The 23,044-nt window shown below is 40.4% G+C and overlaps 1 protein-coding gene across 2 annotated transcripts in view; it reads left to right on the forward strand.

The window, feature by feature from the left end:
* Positions 1–23,044, forward strand: part of DPYD (dihydropyrimidine dehydrogenase) — a 627,421-nt gene that overhangs the window by 29,396 nt on the left and 574,981 nt on the right. For both annotated transcript variants that reach the window (XM_030572745.1, XM_030572746.1), the window contains one exon: positions 21,676–21,786. In XM_030572745.1, the coding sequence (XP_030428605.1) occupies positions 21,676–21,786 (111 nt within the window). The remainder of the gene's footprint in view (positions 1–21,675; positions 21,787–23,044) is intronic.

The raw sequence follows: 23,044 nt of genomic DNA on the forward strand, positions 1-23,044 counted from the left end.
AAAGGTGAAGCTTGGAGTTGAAGAGAAGAAAATAAGATCCAGAAGGGAAAGAAGCAGAATGTATTAGTAGAGATCCAGCTGGATATTAGGAAGAATAACCCTTTCATCAGGCTAGGAAGCTCAGATAGTCCAACAGTCCAGATTGTACCCTGGGTAATGTCACATTGGCATTTGTTTAGGATGGCTTGCCTGTAATATTGCCAGTAAATTCATTATATACCAAACTGCATCACTTCTGTCCCTCACACACACAGTCATTTATATTCATAAGGTTTATATTTTGTAATTGCTGAATCTGGGAAAAATGGGAAATACCTTTTATTCCCAACATTGGCCGACTCTCTGCTCCGCTGCTGATCTGTGGTGCTTATGACCTCCTCAGCAGAGTGCATGCTGGGAGGTCACAATTTGAAGCAAAGAAATGTAGAGACTCTGTAGACACTTCATGACTCTGACAAACAGACAATGAAACAGTAAATGTAAAACTTGGCTGTAGTCCCCTGAAACTCTGTATAGTTCGGTTGTCATATTTAGCTCTTTAAAGCTGGCCTGTGTTCTTTTTTTTTTAATACTCAACTAGTTGAGAATATTTTGATACATAATTACAAAGTTTAAACCCTTACTTCCTATAATGTATTAATGATTAACCAATCCCTCTCTCTGTATTTGTTTTCCTTTCCCCTCCTACCTGTGGACTCTTATTTATTTTATGATCAGGGTCTTCTGAATGTAGTATATTTTCTACAAGACATAATTGATGAATTATTGTTTGGTTTGCATCATATTAAATAGATACTACTGTCATTTTTATGTTTGCACTTCAATCATAACATAAGAAAGTTTTTTTCCCCAGTTTAGTCTGGGACTTTTTCATGGAACATCAGGAAATTAGAAATTCTATGCTGATGGACAGTTGGCATGTTCTTGGAACAGAGTCCCAACGATAATGCAATCTGTTTTTTGAGCACTTCATGTTCTAGATCCACAGTTTGCGTTTTGTCACTGTGGATGGTTTGTGGATGAGGTTTATTTATTAGACTCTGGAAATAACCTTTAACAAGTTTTCAGAATGTTGCTTTGCTTGGCCAAAGTTCCACTAATTTTGCTGATGATTAAACTTAATACAGCAATAATGTCAATGCTAATTCTTTTCATGAACAAAGTCAATAGAACATTCATTTTTCATTAACTGATTCATCTCCAAGGCAAGTTTGCTTTTGTGTTAAGCAAGCACCTGTACTTTTTTATAGAATGGGCACTTTAATTAGTGCAGTTTGGCTGTTTGGGACGTGGGGGTCCAGAACTTATTCCCAGTGTAAAGAAAGCAGTGCACACCGATTGTATTGGTTGAAAAAATTAATTGCCAAAACAACAGAATTTGGTTTCTGTTTATATATGTATTTCCTCTTAAAATATCTTTCAGCAGTATATTATAAGATGTAAATGCACACATAAGAAAATCCTTTTTTACTGGCATAGAACCGTTCAATTAAATAACTTTACCTACGAGTTAGCAAGCTGTTACAAAGCTCTTGTGAGTTTCTTGTGCAACAGAGAAGTCATACAACTTGGTGACAAGGGATTCTTGTACAGAAAAATGTGATGGAGTGGAGACAAGAAGTTAAGTCCCATTACACAAGTATATGCTGTCAACATAGTTTGAGGGTTTAATTGGTTCTTTGATTAAAAATTAAGATTACAATGTTTCACAACAGTCAAGGAACTTGGAGTTAAGGCTGCCACTTCTTTTATACTTTTTGTGCATCATGATCTTTTTCATGATCAGTCAATAGTTTTTTGGTAACAAGGCTTCATGGTATACAGGGAAGATTAAATATATTTAAAGGTTAAAATTACTGTGTTTTTGAAATGTATAGTTGTCAGTTCTCTAGAAATGTGAGTTAAATTGTAAATGTATTTGTAATAGTATGAATGCACTGAAATTTAAACATTTCTTCTATTTTTAATAGATAAGTTAAATTGATTTTTTGGCAAATAGAATGAATTCTTAATGCCAGAATTCTCTCTGGTCTTTGAGAATTTTGGTGGCTTATTCCTTGGTTGAATTTGGTATATTAACCTGAATTGAATTTCCCAGTGATTTTGAATGTACAGTGAAAGCTGACATATACCATGTGAAAGCAGTTATTTAAAATGTGGTCTGGTGGCAGGGCATGGCATCCTCAGAGAAGGGTCAGACTTTGGAACTCTGTTCTGAGGTCAAATGGGTTTGAATTTGTTTAAGCTGTTTAGACTCCTGTCCTGCAAACATGCATATGCTTAATATTAACATGTGAATAGTCCCATTGAATTCAAAGGGAGAACTTGCATATTCAAAATAAAGAATGTGTAAGTGTTAGTTTGATACAGGCCTTATTTTGCATAGGCTCAGATCAAAGAAGCCTTTTCTAAGACCTTTGAGATGATGTCCTGCTAAATACCTCTGTTTGAAGGAATTTATCAGTACACATTCCATTGTCTTTGCCAGTAGTTTGTGTAATATCTACAAGATAAATATCATATTTTGTTGTTTTTTAACTCTCTTCTCTTCACTTTGCATTTATAAATCTGAGAGAATTTAAATGCAAAAAAACCTTAGCATTAATGCAGTGTTAAGGTTGAGAAATCAAGCACTCATTCAAGAGATTCCAAAAGTTTAAGGTTAGGCTAACAACACTAATCAGGCCATGTTGCACATATGCTTGAATAGTAACCATCCACCTTAAATATTCTGTAAGTGGCAAAGCAGTTCAATTACTATGTGTTGTGCAACAGCATTGCGAATTGCTGATAAGTCCAATTCTTGAGCAGCAGTCCTTATCACAGATAATGCAGGTGTAAGCACAGGGCCAGAAGATGAAGCTGACACACTATTAGTGCTTCAGGCCTGCTGCACTTTGTTCTCTCTCAGCCACCTCTCTTGGGGTATGTCTACATCTACAATTTTGCAGCGCTGGTTGTTACAGCTGTGTTAGTACAGCTGTATAGGGCCAGCGCTGCAGAGTGGCCACACTTACAGCAACCAGCGCCGCAAGTGGTGTTAAATGTGGCCACACTGCAGCGCTGTTAGGAGTGGTGCATTGTGGGCGGCTATCCCACAGAGCACCTCGTCCCATTTCGGCGCTGTGGCTTGTGGGAAGGGGAAGGAAGTGTGATTGTCTTTCCGCTTCCTGTTCCTGTTCCAACGCCCCGTGGTGCTTTGGTACACATTCGGAGCAGTGTGGCAGCATTGTGATTGTACAGCGCTTTTTCTGCTTTTTTTTTTAAAAATGGATCCTGAGCAGCTGACGACCTTGCTGATGAATGTTGCCAGCACATCGCGCTTGGCAGTGGAGCTATTCCTTCAGCTGCAAAATGAGAGTGAGAGCGACAGTGAGAGTGAGGAGTCAAACGATGATATTGAATCGCCTCACTGTGAAGACAGTAAATTGCTTGTGGCAGTAACAGACGTGCTCAGCTCCGTGGACCGGCGCGTTTGGGCTCGGGAAACCAGCACTCAGTGGTGGGATCACATCGTCCTGCAATCCTGGGATGACGAGCAGTGGCTGCAGAACTTTCGGATGAGAAAAGCCACTTTCATGGGACTGTGTGCTGAGCTCGCCCCTACCCTGCGGCGCAGGGACACGAGATTTAGAGCTGCCCTGCCTGTGGAGAAGCGGGTGGCTATTGCAATCTGGAAGCTGGCAACTCCAGACTGCTTCAGATCGGTGGCGAACCAGTTTGGAGTGGGAAAGTCTACCGTTGGAATGGTGCTGATGCAAGTTTGCAGGGCCATTAATCGCACCCTGCTAAGAAGAACCGTGACTCTTGGGAACGTGCAGGACATTGTAGATGGCTTTGCAGAAATGGGGTTCCCTAACTGTGGAGGGGCAATAGATGGGATGCATATTCCTATTCTGTCACCACTCCACCTGGCATCAGAGTATGTTAATCGCAAGGGGTATTTCTCTGTGGTTCTGCAAGCACTTGTGGATCACCGTGGGCATTTCACTGACATTTACTCAGGATGGCCTGGAAAGGTGCACGATGCACGCATATTTCGGAACAGTGCCCTGTTAAGGAGGCTGAGGGCTGGGACTTTTTTCCCAGACTGCAAGATCACAGTAGGGGACATCGAAATGCCCACTGTGATCCTTGGAGACCCCGCTTACCCCTTAATGCCATGGCTCATGAAACCATATACAGGGAAGCTTGACAGGAGCAAGGACCGGTTCAACTACAGGCTGAGCCGGTGCAGAATGACTGTGGAGTGTGCTTTTGGCCGTTTGAAAGCTCGCTGGCGCTGTCTTTATGGGAAGCTAGATTTGATGGAAAGCAGCATCACCGCTGTTATATCCGCGTGCTGCACCCTCCATAATATTTGTGAAGGGAAGGGTGAAAGATTCAGTGAGGAATGGACCTCCGAGGTTCGACGCCTGGAGGATGAGTTTGCTCAGCCAGAGATCAGGGCTAATAGGGAGGCCCAGGAAAGGGCTTCAAGGATTAGGGATGCTTTAAGGGAGTAATTTGATGCTGAGAGCCAACAGTAATGTTTGATGCATTTGATGTGCTTTGCTTTACCTTGCTGTGTAATATTTACCACTTCCAGCAACAATAAAATGTAGTGAAAGAAATAGAAAAAAAAACTTTATTCAACATACAGTACATAACAGGCAAGGGGGTAGGGGTGGTGGACTGTACATTTACAGGTTTTAATATGTCCTATTTTGATCAATATTCACTGTCTGCTGCACTTCAGCATTACTATGCTGCAGAATAATGGGGGTGGAGTGAACAGGGTAAGAATTATAGTTATCAGGGCTGGTAGGTGATCTTATAGGTGTTAGGGGCAGCTGGGGATAATATGGAACTGGCTGCTGGAGAAAGTTGTTTTATGGAAATACTGGGGAACAAGGAAGAGGGCTTTGGGAGGGCTGTGGGTTACCACGGTACATATTTGTCTGCATGGCTACAAGAGACTCGAAAGACTCAGTTTGGCGAGACAGGAGGCTTATCATCTGCTTTGTGGTTTTTTTGGCAGACAATTCCTTTCTCCTGCTTTCTGTTTGCCTCCATTCATGTACACTCTTTCTCCATTCATGTACACTCTTTCTCCATTCATGTACAGTCTTTCTCCAATCCTGTACACTGCTTCTCCATTCATACGTCTTCTCTCTCCCTTCCTCTGTATTCCTACTTTCTCTGTTGTAGTGGCTCATAACAGACTTGATCAATTCCTCTTTTGATTTCCTAGGATTCCGTCTCAAGTTCTGCAACCTACTACGTGAGGCCGGTGATACGGCTGCAGTAGTCAAGGTCCCTAGAAAACAGAGATAGAACCACGTAATACACAGAGGCATCATTGTTTATTATCACAGTTTGAAGGACTTTTGAGACTTTTGGTAGCATCCTTCTCACATACCTCACATAACACAGAGAGGGCAGGCAAGCTAAGTCATGGCGAGCAATGGGGTGAGTGGTTTTGCCCCGATTTCCCCTTGGGAGTTGGAATTGACCACTGGGTCACTGGGGTTTATCAGCAATGGGTACAGGGGGTAGCTGGTGTCCTGAAGAAGGGACAGTAGTGAACAGGAAGGTGGTGAGCTAGCTGCTTGGGGGGGGGTGTGTTCTTTGGTCCGCGTTCACGCCGTCCTGACGGTGAGGGGGGGGGAAATGCGGTGCTGGATGCCTGCTCGGAGGCGGGGTGGGGAACACCAGAGCACACCGCGTGGCTGCCTACGTGCTGGGAGGGGGGGTGGTAAGCACGGGAGCACACCGCAGGGCTGGATACCTGCTTGGAGGGGGGGTCGGGGAACACCGGAGCACACCGCGGGGCTGGATGCCTGCTTGGAGGGGGGGCCGGGGAACACCAGAGCACACTGCGGGGAAGGATACCTGCTTGGAGGGGGGGTCGGGGAACACCGGAGCACACCGCGTGGCTGCCTACGTGCTGGGAGGGGGGGTGGGAAACACGGGAACACACCGCGGGGCTGGATGCCTGCTTGGAGGGGGGGCCGGGGAACACCAGAGCGCACCGCGGGGCTGGATGCTTGCTTGGAGGCGGGGGTCGGGGAACACCGGAGCACACCATGTGGCTGCCTACGTGCTGGGAAGGGCGGGGGGGAAACAGAGCGCCATGGGCTGGGGAACCGCGAATCTGGCGCCCTGCACTCAATTATCCCTAAACTCTCAACAGGGTTTCCTACTGCCAGACATATCACTGCTGTGTGTTAACTGGGAAGAGAGGGAGGGTCTTCTACAGGAATGTGGATATCGCCCTGGCCCCTATGCAGCTTGCCTGTGTGCAGCCATGGTCCCCCCACCCCTCGCTGCACAGTGAATCGGACGAGTTAGCCTGACCGGGACAGGGACCACGGTGGCTCTCCCGATCAATTTGAGAAAGCAAATTGCAAACGTTCTTGCAGCAACATTTCAAGAGATTACCGAGGCAGACTACAGAGACGTGGTAGAGCAAATCAATGGGCTATTCCACGTTTAGGCATGCATGCAGGCAGCCATAACCAAAATCCTCCTCTCCCAAAACATTGAAATCTACTTACCACGAGCACGATCCTCAGCTTCCTCCTCAACATCAGCTTCCAGCTGCTGCGACTGGCTAGCCTCCTCCGGGCTTGAGAAGAGCTCCTGGCTGCATGTGTCCTGGGACTCCGGGGTGTCTCCCTCCATGCCAGTAGCCTCACTGTCTCCGTCCTCTACAACATCCCCCACTTCTCCCTGCTCTGAACTCTCCATCGTGCTCCTAGGATTGGCAGTGGGGTTACACCCAAGTATGGCATCCAGCTCCTTGTAAAACCGGCAGGTTGTGGGGGCAGCTTCTGAGCGGCGATTTCCCTCACGGGCTTTGCAGTAAGCACTCCTCAGCTCTTTAATTTTTACCCTGCACTGCAAGGCATCCCGTTCATGGCCCCTTCTCATCAAGGACTGTGATATCTGCCCATACGTATCATAATTTCTCCTTCTGGAGCGCAGCTGTGTTTGCACAGCCTCCTCTCCCCAAACACTAATGAGGTCCTGCAGCTCTGCATTTGTCCATGCTGGGGCTCGTTTGGTGCGTGGAGGCATGATCGCTGAGTGATTGATAGATTAATTGCACTCCAGACCTGGCTGAGCAAACAGGAAGGGGATTTTTAAATTTCCCGGGGCATTTAAAGGAGGGGTCAGGTGAGCACAGGGCAGTGGAGTTTGCTTGATTACCAGAGAGGCTTCTTCAGGTATGCTGGGATACTTGCTTATGCCACGGAGGTCAACAAAAACGCTGGTGAGTGTCTACACCTGATGACCAGCACTGGTGATCCAGCGCTGGATCCTCTACACCCGAGGCTCGACCGGGTGTATGGCCAGCGCTGCAAACAGGGAATTGCAGCGCTGGTAGTGCCATGCAGGTGTGTACACATCCTAAGTTGCAGCGCTGTAACCCCCTCACCAGCGCTGCAACTCTGTAGTGTAGACAAGCCCTTAGACTCTCTTTCACTCACTGGTGCGGTGTAGCGCAGCCCTCCACTATAGCCTTGCTAACTGCATCTTCTGAGCTTCCTGTGTCAGTTGTTGAAAGTTTTCAGGTCCCTCCTGCAAACTCCTTGAATCTGAGCCTAGATTGGTCCAGTGGCCATCCTCAAGTTCTCCATACAAGAGATCCTTTGGAATGTGCCATTGTCCATTCAATGCAGATGACAAGCCAACAGAGATGTCTGTTTGAAAATATGTGATTAGGCTTGGCAATTTTGCAAGTACATTGGTATCAGGAACTTTGCTTTTTACCTTGATACTTAGAATATGGCAAAGACAGTGGGTGTGGAAGATGTTTAGCTTTTTCTCATGCCTGCTGTAAGTGATCCAGTTCTTGCTACGATATGCATATATGTAACCTTATTTTCTTTGTGAAAAAAAATTATATGTATACACACACACACAGAGACACATAACAATGTATTAACTTTTAATCAATATCTTATGTTATACAATGTCTTCAGTTAATGTTGTTGGGACATTAATAATTTCTGGAATTTTCTGAGTTTTGAAGGCGTGATTTCAGAAGTCTGACATTAAGACCTATTTGCAGAGTATTTTGGGATCCTTCAGAATAAAAACCTCTGTATTGTTATAAGACAGTATTATTGCGAAGCAGAAGAAATCTGGTTACTTTCTAAACTGCTTTCTAAATAGTCTGGTACTATTCATAGGAATGAACCTTTTAGCATGTCAAGGGATTGGCTCTATACTGTGATAAACTATAGAGGACTTAATGACTGAAATGTGTATAGTGTCTTTCTTTCAAGTATCCTTAATCATTATTTGCTGGGTGAAGGAGTGGCCTCACCCATCACTTCTCGGGAAAAGTGCCAATGCAACGAAATGCATAGGATGTGAAGATTACCATATATGAATGAAACTATAGGTAAGCAGAATGCAATTACATACCTGAAATTGTGCCCAAATATTGTAGAGCTAATACTACCTACTCTTGTGAAAAATATAATAGGCTTTTTATTAGCCACAAGTGGCCAAGATTTGGTTTCAGTCAAGTGATCACAACCGCAGTATCCTCATACATGGGAGAGGTGGCCTGTCAGACGGGCAAATTCCAAAGCATTATGGCTTTCAGGGAAAAATATAATACTTTTTTAATACCAACAGGCAGGCAGTACACACGCTGGAGCACTGCGATAATGTACTTACCACAGATGCCCGATCAACAATGGGGTTCCTTGTTCTTTTTTGGGGTTTTAAAACACCACAGTCCAAGTTTAGATAGCTGCAGATAAAAACAAAAAATTGAAAAGATGTCATATCTTCATATGTTTGGCCTTCATTAGCGAAATATATATTTGAAGTAAGGAGTGATCCTTCAAAAAGTAGCCATCAGATATTCCATTAGAGGAATATTTTTTTCCTGGGCAGAAAATCTGTTTCTTAGTATAGAAATGTGCAAAGCCACTACATGGACTTACCCACATTCCTTGAATTATGAAACAGTCACTGGCAGAGCAGAGCGTACTGATATTTGCATGGTTTCACAGGTTGTATTTCTGAAATCCTAACTTTTCTTCTTGGATTATGACTTCTCATGGGATCAGACTGTTTCCTCATTCATCTCATAGTGAAGTTTTCATTTTTATATCCTTGAGAATTATGCCTGGGGACTGAGGGCTGTATGTAGCTCATGGTCTCTATGTATGCTTTATTCTATATCTGTAAATCAGTTGAGTAGTTTAGTGGATGTGTATGGTAAAATGCTATTTTAAATCGTACCATTTTTTAAATTTGACGTTGACTAATGAAGAAAGTCTCTCTTTCCTCTCTCTCCTACAGGCATTGTCACTTCTTTGTTTTTTTTTCTGTGTGGGAATGGAAGGATGGTAGAAGGGCTAAGCTATTGAAGAACTCTTTTCCTGCAGGGTTTTGGGAAATTTGGCTAATTCATACCAAGTATTGTGTGTCTTTTGATCTCCTAAAACAAATATTCCTAATCTGAGTTCTTATTTTTTCCCTTTGGGTGACTGGTACTTGATTATGAAATTAGCTTCCAGTTCAAATGAAGTAGAAAATGTTATTTTGGGGGGGAATGTCAGGTACTTGTTTCTCAGAGTGTATCAATACTCATACAGTACTGAAATAAACTGTTCAAAATGCTCACTAGTTTTAGGGAAACTAAAATTATTCTAATTATGCTCATTGGTAAAGATATATACTTTGTAATACATGTATGTTTCTTGTTGTGAGAGATATTATAACTCTTTTTTAAGGAAATTGGGTAGATTAATGGAATGAACTGGGTTAAATTGCTCTTCACGTGCATTCCCTACCCTACTAGCAAATCTTATTTGGTACGTTTAAAGCAGTTTAGCTAAGGATGTTCCATCAGGCAATAGGAGTAAGATCCAGTGTACCATATTTCTGTAGGGACTGATCTAGTTAAGCATGTTTTTGTATTTATAAATAAACAAAATAACCATGGAACCAAGTTTACTGCTTATATAAATCGTTGCGTCTCCAGTGACTTCAGTGGAGTTGTACCTTCTTCGGCCTATGATGAATTTGTCCAGTGACTTTCTAGTTGTCTATAGGGTCTGAACTAGAGAGGATACTAAAAAGAATCCCTAATGTGAATACATTGTTTTATGTGCTCCACTTATAACTGCTTCAGTATTGCACCACGTGATAGAAACATTACTGTCTGACAGTAACTTTTTACACTTTGAGTACTCAATCTATCTTTAGTCTTTAATCTGCTTATAGTGAGAGGAGTTACTGAATATTAAGGCACAATTTCTGCTGTTAGACCAGGGTAACTCTCACTAATTTCAGTGGGAGGTTTTTTTTGTTGTAACTGTGTGTGTAACACAGAGAACTAGTCAGAGGAACCAAAGGATTAATGTGTTCCTGCTGATTACAATGTCTGGGACAGTGCTGTCATTCTAAAAGGGCTTCATTCTGTAATGAGCAAACCCCTCTAGGTATTTTGATTTTTTTTTTTCAAATTTTAATTGGGGATACCTGCTGCTAGTTTTCATAGACAAAGCTTGACTGTCAGGATGGGTTTTCTAAGATTACCTTGCTAATGATATTCCCTCCCCGGGTTACCCTGGAAGATTCTGTGATTCAAACTCCTTGAATCCCAACACAGAGAAATCAGGTTTGTTCCCCTCCCCCTTCTCTTCCCCTCCAGGTGTTCCCTCCCTGGGCTCCTGGAGAGAGAGACAGATTCAAGCTCCGTGAATCTAAAACAAAGGGATTCCACCCTTCTCCTCTCCCTTCTCCTTCCCTGTTAAGTACAGACTCAATTCCCTTGAGCCTCAACAAGGGGAAAAAATCAGACAGGTCTTAAAAGCAAAACTTTTAATGAAAAGAAAGAAAAAGTAAAAGGTGTCTCTGTAATTTAGATGGTAAAAGTTACAAGGTCTGTCAGCTTATAGAAACTGGAGAAAAAGCCTCCTCCAGCAGAAATACAATTTAAAATACTTCCAGCCAAATACACATTAGAACTCTACTAGCCCGATACACAGTTACAAATAAAGAAAGCCAATTAAAAAGACTAACCCGACTTTCTACTTGCACTTACTACTTGAATAGAAAATTAGAGCCTGTAGTATATCTGATCACTCTCAGATCCCAGAGAGAACAACGCAAAACCCAAAAACACAACAAAGGCTTCCCTCCACCGAGATTTTAAAGTATCTTGTCTCCTGATTGGTCCTCTGGTCAGGTGTTGCAGGTCACTGTTTGTTAATCCTTTACAGGTGAAAGAGACATTACCCTTTAGCTATCTGTTTATGACAGGTGCCATGAATGGAAGATGCTGTGTATCAATACATCTTAAAATAAAAAGAGAATCAGGCAAAAACTTATAGTCAAAAGGAAAGAGAGGTTTTTAGGAGAGAATTGCATCAGCCACGGCAGAAAGATGGGACACACTGAACCAGAACAGATACTGATCAATAAACAGGCCTAATTCTAAGTCTGGAGATCATAAAAAGTAAAACTGGAAGCTGATTAGAGTTGATGGGATTGTATCTGTTTACACTATGGTTGACATTTGGTCCATAGAGAAAGAAAAGCATATGGGTTTTAGAAGAGATCATTGAAGAACATTGATGCATCTATGATGTTAGATGCAACAGTTACTGTGCTACAGATACACAGTGACATGGTCGAAAAGTCTCTGCAACTTAATATAAACACAATCTGAAACCAACAAAAATCACAGCAGTAACTGACCCAGTGTGGTATATGGCATTCTTCAAAGCCCAATACAAAGCGGGTAGGCTACTCTTAGCCTCAGTCTAGCCATACACAACGGACTTGGCCATGCCAAAATCTGCTGCAATGTCCTCTCCTTTGGTTGAGGAATTGATATTTCAATAAAGGGGCACCTTCATTTGTCCATGAAATTGAGGCAAGGTCCAGCCTCCATTCCCCCCATCCTATGGCTTGAGGTCTCCCACTGCTGTCCAGATAGAGGTGAAAAGACAGCCAGGACATTCAAACACTGCCAGCAAAGAAGGAGCTCAAGAATGTGTCTCTCCTTTCAGTCCCATCAAATACTAACACTAGTCATCCTATTGCTATTAGAACATATATGATAACCCTTAGTAATTCAGCAGTTTTACATTTTACAGTGCTGAATAGACATTTAAGTAGACAATTAATTGGCACAGCAACCTGTGACTTTGTTGGATGGTACTGGTTGATGAGACTGGAGCTAGCTGCAATTTCGTGTAATACCCATTTCACAGATGGGGGAAATTGAGATACAGAATGACTAAGTGACTTACCTAAGAGCAAAAGCTTGTATTGGAGCTCTGCAATTCCTGGTTTATCAAGTCTTCTGTTCAATTTACTTGAAAATCCTGCATGTCTGAGTATGGTTGAATAGGAGACTGGGATCCAGGAATTCCTGTCCAGAATGACTACATTTAAATAATTTTAAATTTTGGGTTATTATATCAAATTACTGACATACTTTTCACCATAATGTATCTTATCTCATTATCCTCACATTTTCATTAAATCGTATAGAAGATTATCAATATATGTGATTCATAATGAGTGTATTCCCATCTAGAAAGCAATGCATGCTAAAATGAAAGTGTGTTTTAATAGTGTAGGCCTGGCTTGACATGAATAATTGAACATAGGTGAGACCTCATTTCTTGGGTGACAGGATTAGGGTGGTAACTGGATCAGCAGGCTGGGAATAGAATATGAGCTAATATAAGGGGGAATGATTTACAATGGACAAGCTAAGTCAGAACATAAAGCAGAGGTAAAGAGTAAGTCATACATGGACAGTATGTGGACAGAGCATGCTGTACAAGAATTGGTTCCTACAAACTAACCAAGCCAATTGTAAAATATGTAATGCAATGTATAGTAAATGCAATGTAATATGTAAATGTATATAAAGGAAGGGGTTTGCTATGCAACTTTGGATATGTGGTATGCCCTATACCCACCCCCCTATGTTTGAGTCTTTTCAATTCAGTGTAGTTTTGCTGTATGCCAAATAAAGGAGACTGGAGTTGAACTGAGTTCTTGGGGAACTATGTGGAAGAGGTCTTGGGGGAGCCCCAAAGTAGTGGTGCCATGACTTTGATCTGCTTGTCTGGGGCAGGAAACATATACACCCCTTAGTATAAGGGTCGCAACCTAGCATTAAGGGAAATGGCATTGGAAAGGTTTAAAAGGATTCAAATATGAGAAAATTAGTACCATGCTGAAAAAGTGGTATAAATCTAAGAGTGGACCATACAGAATCCCCAGAGAAGTGCTAGATGGAGATTGGGACTGGGTGAAAAAGGAACTCCAAGAATGTATTTAAAATTTGTAAAGAATTTATTTACAAAAAAATTCTTGACAGAGCATGTCAGAGGTCTCTTAAAAATTATTGGCAGAGTACAGCAAAAATCAGTTGAATGCCATTGAAACTTTCAAAAAAATAGAGTCAATTGGTAGTCATGGAAAAAATATCAAGGTTTTTTGTTTTGTTTTGTTTATTCTACAGTAAAGAAAGCAAATCAAAGCAGCAGTCTTACAAGGTTTAAGGCGGTGGCTAAAACTTTACCAATGTACCATGTTAGGAAATGAATGCAAAAAACATAAAAAGCAAATCAAAGTTGTAAAGACAAAAACAAACAAACAAACAAACAAAAAACCTAAATAAAAACATGTCTCAAAGGTCAGGAAAAACATAATGTCTGTTGCCTATATCCAGATAGCCAAAGTAAAAAGTAGCTGTCCTTTAAAAACTGAATTTAGTGAGTACATCTTAGCTTGTATGGACACTCTATTTCCAGCCTGCTGATCCAGTTACCTCCCTAATCCTGTCACCCAAGAAATGAGGTCTCACCTACGTCCAAATATTCATGTCAAGCCAGGCCTACACTATTAAAACACACTTTCATTTTAGCATGCATTGCTTTCTAGATGGGAATATACTCATTATAAATCACTTATATTGATTTAGGTACTAAGTTTAAAAAATGCAAAAGACATAAAAGATAAGCTTAAAGCTACAAAGAAAAAGTCAGTTGAACATGTGATGCTCTAACAAATCAGTTACAATCTGAACATTTAGTAGCTAGCAAAGTCTTAAAGTCTTTTATTAAACGTTAAAAAATTAAAGTAATTTTTAAAAATTAATGTACAATTAAAAGAAGCTTATATAAATTAAGATGATAGAGCTTGGAGGATACTAAATGGTGGTAAAAGTAATAAAGTGTTAAAAAGAACAGTGAAAGGTTTAAAAAAATGCTGAGGGCTTGGCTACACTGGAGAGTTGCAGCGCTGGTGGTGGGTTTACAGTGCTGCAACTTAGTAACTGTCCACACCTGCAAGGCACATCCAGCGCTGCAACTCCCTGGCTGCAGCGTTGGCTGTACACCTGGTCTGCTTGGGGTGTAACGATTGCAGCACTGGTGATGCAGCGCTGCTCATCAAGTGTGGCCACCAAAAACGCTGTTATTGGCCTCCAGGGTATTAGGAGGTATCCCAGAATTCCTGTCCACAACAAACCGGAAGAATGGCTGAACTCCGAACTCCCTGAGCTCCCCGGAGCTACTTATCTAAAAAACAAACACAGCTGCTCTTTGCTCCAGCGAGCGACGAGACGAGTGGAGGCAGGGGAATTGCTTTGGAATGTTCACAGCTGTTTGCTTGAGGAGAGAGGGGAGTCCGTGTTGAGCAGCTGCTTATGTGGTCTGAAGGCTATTTAGGAGTGCATAATTTGCAGTTAGTGAATAAGAGAGGGGTGGGGGAAGGGGTCAAAACTTTTAAAATGATTGAAGGTAGGTGTTGTGTATCTTCCAGTCCTTAGAACTTGCAAGGCAGGGAGCTGAGAACAGTGTCAGCTCCAAAAATCCACTCTCTCTGTCTCCCACACGCTCCCTGTCACACTCCACCCCACCCCCCCGTTTTGAAAAGCACGTTGCAGCCACTTGAACGCTGGGATAGCTGCCCACAATGCACCACTCCCAACAGCGCTGCAAATGCTGCAAATGTGGCCACACTGCAGCGCGGGTAGTTGTCAGTGTGGCCACACTGCAGCGCTTTCCCTACACAGCTGTACGAAGACAGCTGTAACTCCCAGCGCTGTACAACTGTAAATGTAGCCATACCCTGAGTTGAAGAATAAAACCTAGTTATGGTAGTAAAATTCAGTGTAGCCATGCCCAAGAGATCCTTCGTAATCAAACAAATTATGCAAGGGGGAGGTCAAATGGTGACAAATACCGACACTATCTTTTTCCTCTGAAAGCATTCACAGCCAGAAAAATGGGCCCTTCCCAAATAATGTGTCTATAATCAATTGTGTTGGCTGTTCTCATCTTTGCAGCAATCTAATTTAGATTAACTATGAACAGTTTAGTTAAAATCACTGTAAAAATAGAGATTTCTACATGGCTTAACTGCTTCCATATGTACTAGTAGGGATATAACCTAGGTGCATGTGTGTACACAAACATTAATAAATAAATTATAGTGCTAAGTTTAAAAATAAATAACACAGCAGCCTGTCAAAAAAAGTAATGTGTAACAGTAAGTTTACTAAAATCTCAAATAACTAAAATACAAAAATAAAATAAAAACAGCAATAGAACAAAACATTGTGAAAATACAGCAATTATTAGAGCCCAGGCCAAAAATATTATCTTGCCTGTATTAAAAAACAAACACACACAAAACCAAAACTTACTTAAAATGTATATAAAAAAATGCAATTTAGAAATGTAAGCAACTCAAATGTGTCATCTGCTCAAACTTGCAATTTACAAAAGGAAAATTTCAGAAATATAAAACCATATTAAAAAAATCAAAGGCTCAGCTGGCAAGGCTAAGCCAAGCAAGTTTAAAATATTTATTTGGTCTCGTGTATAAACTGTTTACAACATAGCGAAAAACCAGCAAAGTTAAAAAAAAACATTTTTTTTAAATGTAAAAAGTATCTGTAAAATAATTTTTTTTTAAATTCTACTAAAAATCCATGCAAATTTTTCCTTCAAAATTGAAAAGCTAAGACAGTCACTCTTTCAGGCAATGTCTCCTTTTAGTCTTAACTTTGTTGGTTAACCCTTCTGGTGTCTCAATACTTTTAACAAAGTTTAACATTTTTTTTTTTTTAGGTTTGCTGTGCAACTTTAAATATGTGATATGCCTTGTACCCACCCCCCATACTCTTGAGTCTCCTCAACTCATCATAGCTTTGCTTTATGCCAAATTAAAACAAATCAAAGTGATAAGACTGGAGCTGAACTGAGTTCCTGTGGAACCAAGTAGAAAAGATCTCAAGGAACCCAACCAATATCCTTCACATAGTATAATAATCTAGCCTTTGTAAAGCACTGACCTTGCACAAGCAAGACACTAACAAGCAAGTCACTGACATGGATTATTGTTAGTGGTCACCTCTCCTCCTGCCATCTCCCCCATAAGTGAATTTTAAAGGAAGTCAGAAATGGCACTATGGAGCTGTTCTGTTCATTAATCCTCCACCATCATTGGCAGTCCCTGAATTCGAGGATAATCTCTACCACAGATTTACATATGGGTCCTGAGATGACTCAGGAGGCCAATCTTGGAACCGCAGGCCCGCCCACAGTATGTGCAGATATTTGCTGGCAGGTCAGCTGCCTGCTGGGAGACAATTCTTTCTTTTTTCCTTCCTCCTTTCGCTCTTTTCGACTTTGAGGGCAAGGCACCGCTTCTCCTCGAAGTAGATCACTGCCTGATGGAGGATGTGGTGCCATTGAGGTAGATATTGAAGTCTAAATCAGTTTTCTTGAGATACGTGTTCAGTGTGTCTTTGTAATGTTTCCTCTGACCACTATGGGATCTCTGAGAGTAGAGGACTTGTTTTGGAAAGCAAGAGTCTGGCATCTGCACACAACGTCCAGCCCAGGGGAGTTGGTGCATGATGATCATTGCTTCAGTGGTGGTGACATTGGCTTCAGTGAGGATGCTGGAATTAGTGCAGCGATCTTCCCACTTGATGCAAAGGATCTTCTGGAGGCATCGTTGGTGGAACTTCTCCAGCCTCTTGAAGTGCTGTTGATAGGTCACCTAGATTTCGCATCCATAAAGGAGTGTAGGAATAACATTTGTTTCATAGACCTGGATTTGGTGTCCTGCTGTAGGTCATAGTCTGTGAAAACATCTGGAAAAGCAATTTTCCAACGGAAGCACCTGTGCGCCTGATCCTGTGCTGGATCTCACTGTAAATTTTTGCATTTTGAGAGAGTTGGCTACTGAGGTAGCCAAAGTGCTCGACTGTCTACATAGTCTGTCCCTCGATGGTGATTTGTTGTGGGTCATGTGGAATGTTTGAAGCAGGCTGATGGAGCACTTTAGTCTTCTCAGTATTGAGTGAGAGTCCTAGACTTCTTTATGTTTGTGCAAAAAAATCCAGTGTGGACTGAAGGTCATTCTCAGTGTGCGTGAGGATGGCACATTTATCAGCATACTGAAGATCAGTAATGGACGCCCTAAGGACTTTGAGCAGAGACGCTGAAGATTAAAAAGCTGCCCACCCATTCTGAATTGGATGTCAACTCCATTGGTCTTTAACAAGGACCAAAATGACTGCTAAATAGATGGAGAAGAAGGTTGGGGCAATAATGCATCCTTGCTTAACCTCAAAAGGGGTCCGTTTCCAGGCCATTACAGAGAACGGTGGCAGTCATCTGATCATGAAGAAGCCTTTGGAACTTAATAAATTTTGGAGAGCAGTCAAATCTGGCCAGCACCTTCCACAGGGCTTCACAATTGACAGAGCTGAAGGCCTTTGTCAAATCGATGAAGGCAATGTACAGGTCCTGATTTTGCTTCTGAGACTTTTCCTGTATTTGATGGGCAATGAAGATCATATACATATGCAGATGCTTTCTTTGCTGGTTTACCTCACCATTTGTTCCAAGTTTTAAACCAATGGATCCTTACCCAAAGGAGTACATCTGTTAAAGTAAATTACTAGAAATGTGTAACTCATTTCAGAGCCTGCTGAGATAATTGTAATATTCACAGCTAAGAATACTGTGTTACACAACTGTAAAAGATATGAGGTAACATTTTAAAACGTATGTGAGTGATTTAGGCTCTTAGAGTGACTTATTGAAAGTCAGTGGGATTTAGGTTTTGGTGTCACATTTGAAAATTGGGTTTAGGCTCCCAGCTTGCTTAGATACTTTTGAAAATTGAACCCCTCGTCTTTACCTCTCTGTAATTTTTTTAAAAAAGAAAGAAATTACTATAATTGCTTGTGTATATCAGTTTGCAGCAAGGCTTTTGAATTAGGTAATGATCTTACATTTTATTGAGTAAATTAGTAGTCAGATTCTAGATAAAACATGCAACATTCATTTAATTAGTATATGAGATTTTCATATTAAGAACACCTTAATTGATCTGTCCATCAACCCTCACTGAGAAAGTGCCAATCACAACACATCATTTGTGATGTTCTAGCCAGTCCTTCAGCCACTTGCTGGCCAGTCTGTCAGTGGCACTGGACAACCGATCGGCATAATGCACTGCAGCCCAGAACTCCTCAGTGATCCGCCAGGCTCAGCCTCCCAAGTAGCGGGGATTACAGGTGCATGCCACTGCACCCAACTTCATATTAAGAAAGAGGGAAAAAATCCACCTGAACAATCCTCAGCAGAAAAAGCCTTCCTGAAGGGAGCATCGATCCATACAACCCCCAACAACAAGGAAATGCCTTATCAGAGTCTCTGTGACACCCCCCTCCTCCTTGTATCACATTCACCACTTTCACTCTAAGAGCCACACACATCTTCAACATGTACAGTAAGAAAATGCATACATCTCATTTCCTATGATGGAGAAGTATGGAGTTGGAGTTGCGTTTGTGTGTGTGCTTTTTTTTGTAAAGGAAAACTGGAAAAAACTAAAATTCCAGTGGATGCAACCAGCAATATTCCCCACCGGGGTCATCAGTAGGGTTTGAATCTGGGTCCTTTGAATGCACACCATCCATGTTAACAAATTGAAGTAAAGGGCTAACTGATAACACTAGTATACTCTTATCCTTTATGTGGTTCAGCCACTAATGGAGGACATAGACACACTTTGCAAATAGGTGACATAACTATGTGCTAGAGTAGTATTAGGAATCCACATACTGGCCTCTCATGCTCTAGGAGGGAAGTATGATCTAGTAGTTAGAGAATGGTTATCAAAGGGACAATCAAGAATGTAAATTTGGCATTCTGAAAGATAGTGTGGCTAACTGAATTAGACTTGGATCAATTGTCAACTCTACCAGAAATAACCTTTCAGTTGCTTTATTTATAAAATGTGAGGAATGTAACCATACGTAGGGATATGAGGGACCTATTGACTAAAGTTTATGAAATTCACAGATATATTAACTAGGGCTATTAGTTAATTGTAGTTAACTCACATGATTAACTCAAAAAAATTAATAGCAGTTTTAATCACACTGTTAAACAATAGAATACCAATTGAAATGTATTAAATATTTTTGGATGTTTTTCTACATTTTCAAATATATAGATTTCAATTACAATGCAGAATACAAAGTGTACGGTGCTCACTTTATATTATTATTTTTATTACAAATATTAGTACTGTAAAAATGATAAACAAAATAAATAGTATTTTTCAATTCATCTCATACAATACTGTAATGCAATCTCTGTATCATGAAAGTGCAACTTACAAATGTAGTTATTTTTGTTACCTAACTGCACTCAAAAACAAAACAATGTACAACTGTAGAGCCTACATGTCCACTCAGTCCTACTTCTTGTTCAGCCAATCAGTAAGACAAACAAGTTGTTTGTTTGTTTTTTTTTTACATTTTGTGCTGCCAGCTTCTTATTTACAATGTCACCTGAAAGTGAGAATAGGAATTTGCATGGTACTTTTGTAGCCAGCACTGCAAGGTATTTACATGCCAGATATGCTAAACATTCGTATGTACCTTCATGCTTCAGCCACCATTCCAGAGGACATGCTTCCATGCTGATGACTCTCGTTAAAAAAATAATGCGTTAATTAAATTTGTGACTGAACTCCTTGGGGAAGAATAGTATGTCTTCTGCTCTGTTTACCCGCATTCTGCTATGTATTTCATGTTATAGCAGTCTCGGATGATGATCCAGCATGTTGTTTGTTTTAAGAACACTTTCACTGCAAATTTGACAAACTGCAAATAAAGGTATCAATGTGAGATTTCTAAAGATAGCTATAGCACTCAACCTAAGATTTAAGAATCTGAAGTGCCTTCCAAAATCTGAGAGGGATGAGGTGTAGAGTTTGCTTGTAGAAGTCTTAAAAGAGCAACACTCCAATGTGGAAACTAGAGAACCCGAACCACCAAAAAAGAAACTCAACCTTGTGTTGGTGGCAGCTGACTCAGATGATGAAAGTGAACATGTATCAGTCGGCACTGCTTTGGATCATAATTGAGCAGAACTCATTATCAGCATGGATGCATGTCTTTTGGAATGGTGGTTGAAGCATGAAGGGACAAATGAATCTTTAACGCTTCTGGCACATAAATATCTTGTGGCACTGGCTACAACAGTGCCACATGAACACCTATTCTCACTTTCAAGTGACATTGTAAACAAGAAGCAGGCAGCATTATTTCCTGCAAATGTAAACAGACTTGTTTATCTGAGTGACTAACTGAACAAGACATAGGACTGAGTGGACTTGTAGGCTCTAACGTTTTACATTGTTTTATTTTTCCATGCAGTTATTTTTATACATAATTCTACATTGTAAATTCAACTTTCATGATAAAGAGATTGCACTACAGTACGTGTATGAGGTCAACTGAAAAATACTATTTCTTTTGTTTTTATAGCACAAATATTTGTAATAAAAATAAAGTGAGCACTGTACACTTAGTGGTCTGTGATGTAACTGAAATCAATATATTTGAAAATGTAGAAAACATCCAAAAATATTTAAATAAATGGAATTCTATTATTGTTTAACAGTGCGATTAATCACGATTAATTTTTGTAATTGCTTGAGAGCCCTAATATTAACCCTTGTCACTGGAAGAACTGGGACTAAATTGTCTGTCTTTGTCTGATTTTGATCACAGTCTTGCAGTGATCAATGAAGACTTTTATTTCTATGTTCCAAACATTTATTTGTACTATACCACAGGAAATCCTATTGAGAGAGAAGGAATTAATTTACATTGTATTGCTTCTCACTAGGACATACAAGTATGTTCCTAGGGATTAGAAACGATGAAGCAACACAGTGTGGTCATTATTCTCAAAATGTAGGGTTTTACTAGAGCAATATAATGAAAAAGAATTACGTGGTGTATGTATATACGGTAGGTAAGACGCATACAACAATAGAATTTATAACAAATTCAGATTGGAACTGCCGCTAGATGTCGTTCTGTTGTTTTTTTTTAAATTTAAATGTAGCAGTACCTCAAGTACTCAAAATCTAGAGTGTATAAACTGGAACAGGAAAGAATCTAAACAAATTCATTTGAAGTTTATCTATTGTTGAGTCCTGTTTTTTATTGTCTGTTTTTAACATTGTAAAACATTCATTTGTGCTTTGGTGTGGTGGGATCAGTTGAGCACTGTTCATTTTTTCAGATTTTATTAGGTTTTTGAGCTTTTTATCTGAATTTTAAAATATTCTTTTCTCTTTCTACAGAACCTTCTGGGTTTAAATCCCCGTATGCAAACTCATGCAACTCTTTGTTCAAGTACGGTAAAGAAACAAGACAAGAAACATTGGAAAAGGAATGCTGATAAGAGCAGTTCAGTAAGTACTGTACTTATGATAGATCTGGAAAATGTTAATTCATTGTTAAGGTTGGAAAAAAGTCAGAAAATTCAGAGTTACATTTCCCACATAGTTAAGCAGCCATACGATTACACCTCTGGAAATTGGGGGTAAGTGCACTGACTTCAATGATTTATTCTAGTGTAAATGAGTTCAGAATCTGGCTCCAGATTTTAAATTATGCCTTTTTCTCTTTGCATGAAATAGGATTTTTCATTATAAACTTTCTGAATTCTTGGACGTCCCTGCTATTTTAGACACTGCCTTTATTGATCTAGGTGTGTTCTTTGTTCCAATATGATATTTGACCAGTTTTATATGATAGTAGTTGTTATGTCTTCCATATTGTTTTATTAATAGTTGCCTCTTTGATTTGATTGATCAAGGATTCCTTTCACATATTTGTACTGTCTCTGTCCAGATTGTGCAGGATAGTCCTCTCAACTCAGATGACTTATCTCATTAGGTTTTATGGAATTTTTTTAGGTGAAGTATTACACTTCCACTCCTATGAACTAATATTTAGCCTTGCTATATATTCTGTTGAGTGTAGTCTCTATTATGATATCCAATTGTATGAGTTTCTTTCCGGATTCCACCATATTTTAGAAATACGTGCTGTATTTAGGTCCTCTTTCATTGATAGGAGTGAAATATCTAAAGCAAATGTCCAACTTTCCTGCTTCTTCCTCCTCACCGTGGCAAGTGTACCTCTAGTATGCACTCAGAGTTCCTGATGCTCTTAAACCTATAGGAATGTGTAAACATTTTCAACCCCAGGATGCATTCGTGGATCTTGGTAGGTGATTGAAGTTGAAACAGAGTCTTAGACATCATGTAACTTTTCATTTTTTGGGGCTTCTAGCTGAACCTTTTACATAATCCCTGAATTCTGGGGTTGGGGAAGGTGCTGCTCCTGTGTGAAGACCCTTTGTGTTCAATGGGACTCTGTACAGTTACAAGAGTCTGCCCACAAGTTGCTCATTTTGTGATCAAAGCCTTAGTTATGAACAGTTATAACTCATATTTTAAAAATGGACTTGCATGGTAATATGCAGTAATTATACTGTGTGTCTATCGGCTAAAAATTCCTATTTTTAGTCCATAAATGGGGCAAAATTTTAAAATGCCAGTACAAAATTTGAAGGGAGTTTTGCATTTCTATCCAGAAAATAGTCCTTATTTTAAAACTTTGTTAAACATTTTTCTCTGTCACAGCATTGTGTAACTGTATTAA

Source organism: Gopherus evgoodei, chromosome 8 (genome assembly GCF_007399415.2).
Source record: "Gopherus evgoodei ecotype Sinaloan lineage chromosome 8, rGopEvg1_v1.p, whole genome shotgun sequence".
In the NCBI taxonomy this organism is placed as follows: Eukaryota; Metazoa; Chordata; order Testudines; family Testudinidae; genus Gopherus; species Gopherus evgoodei.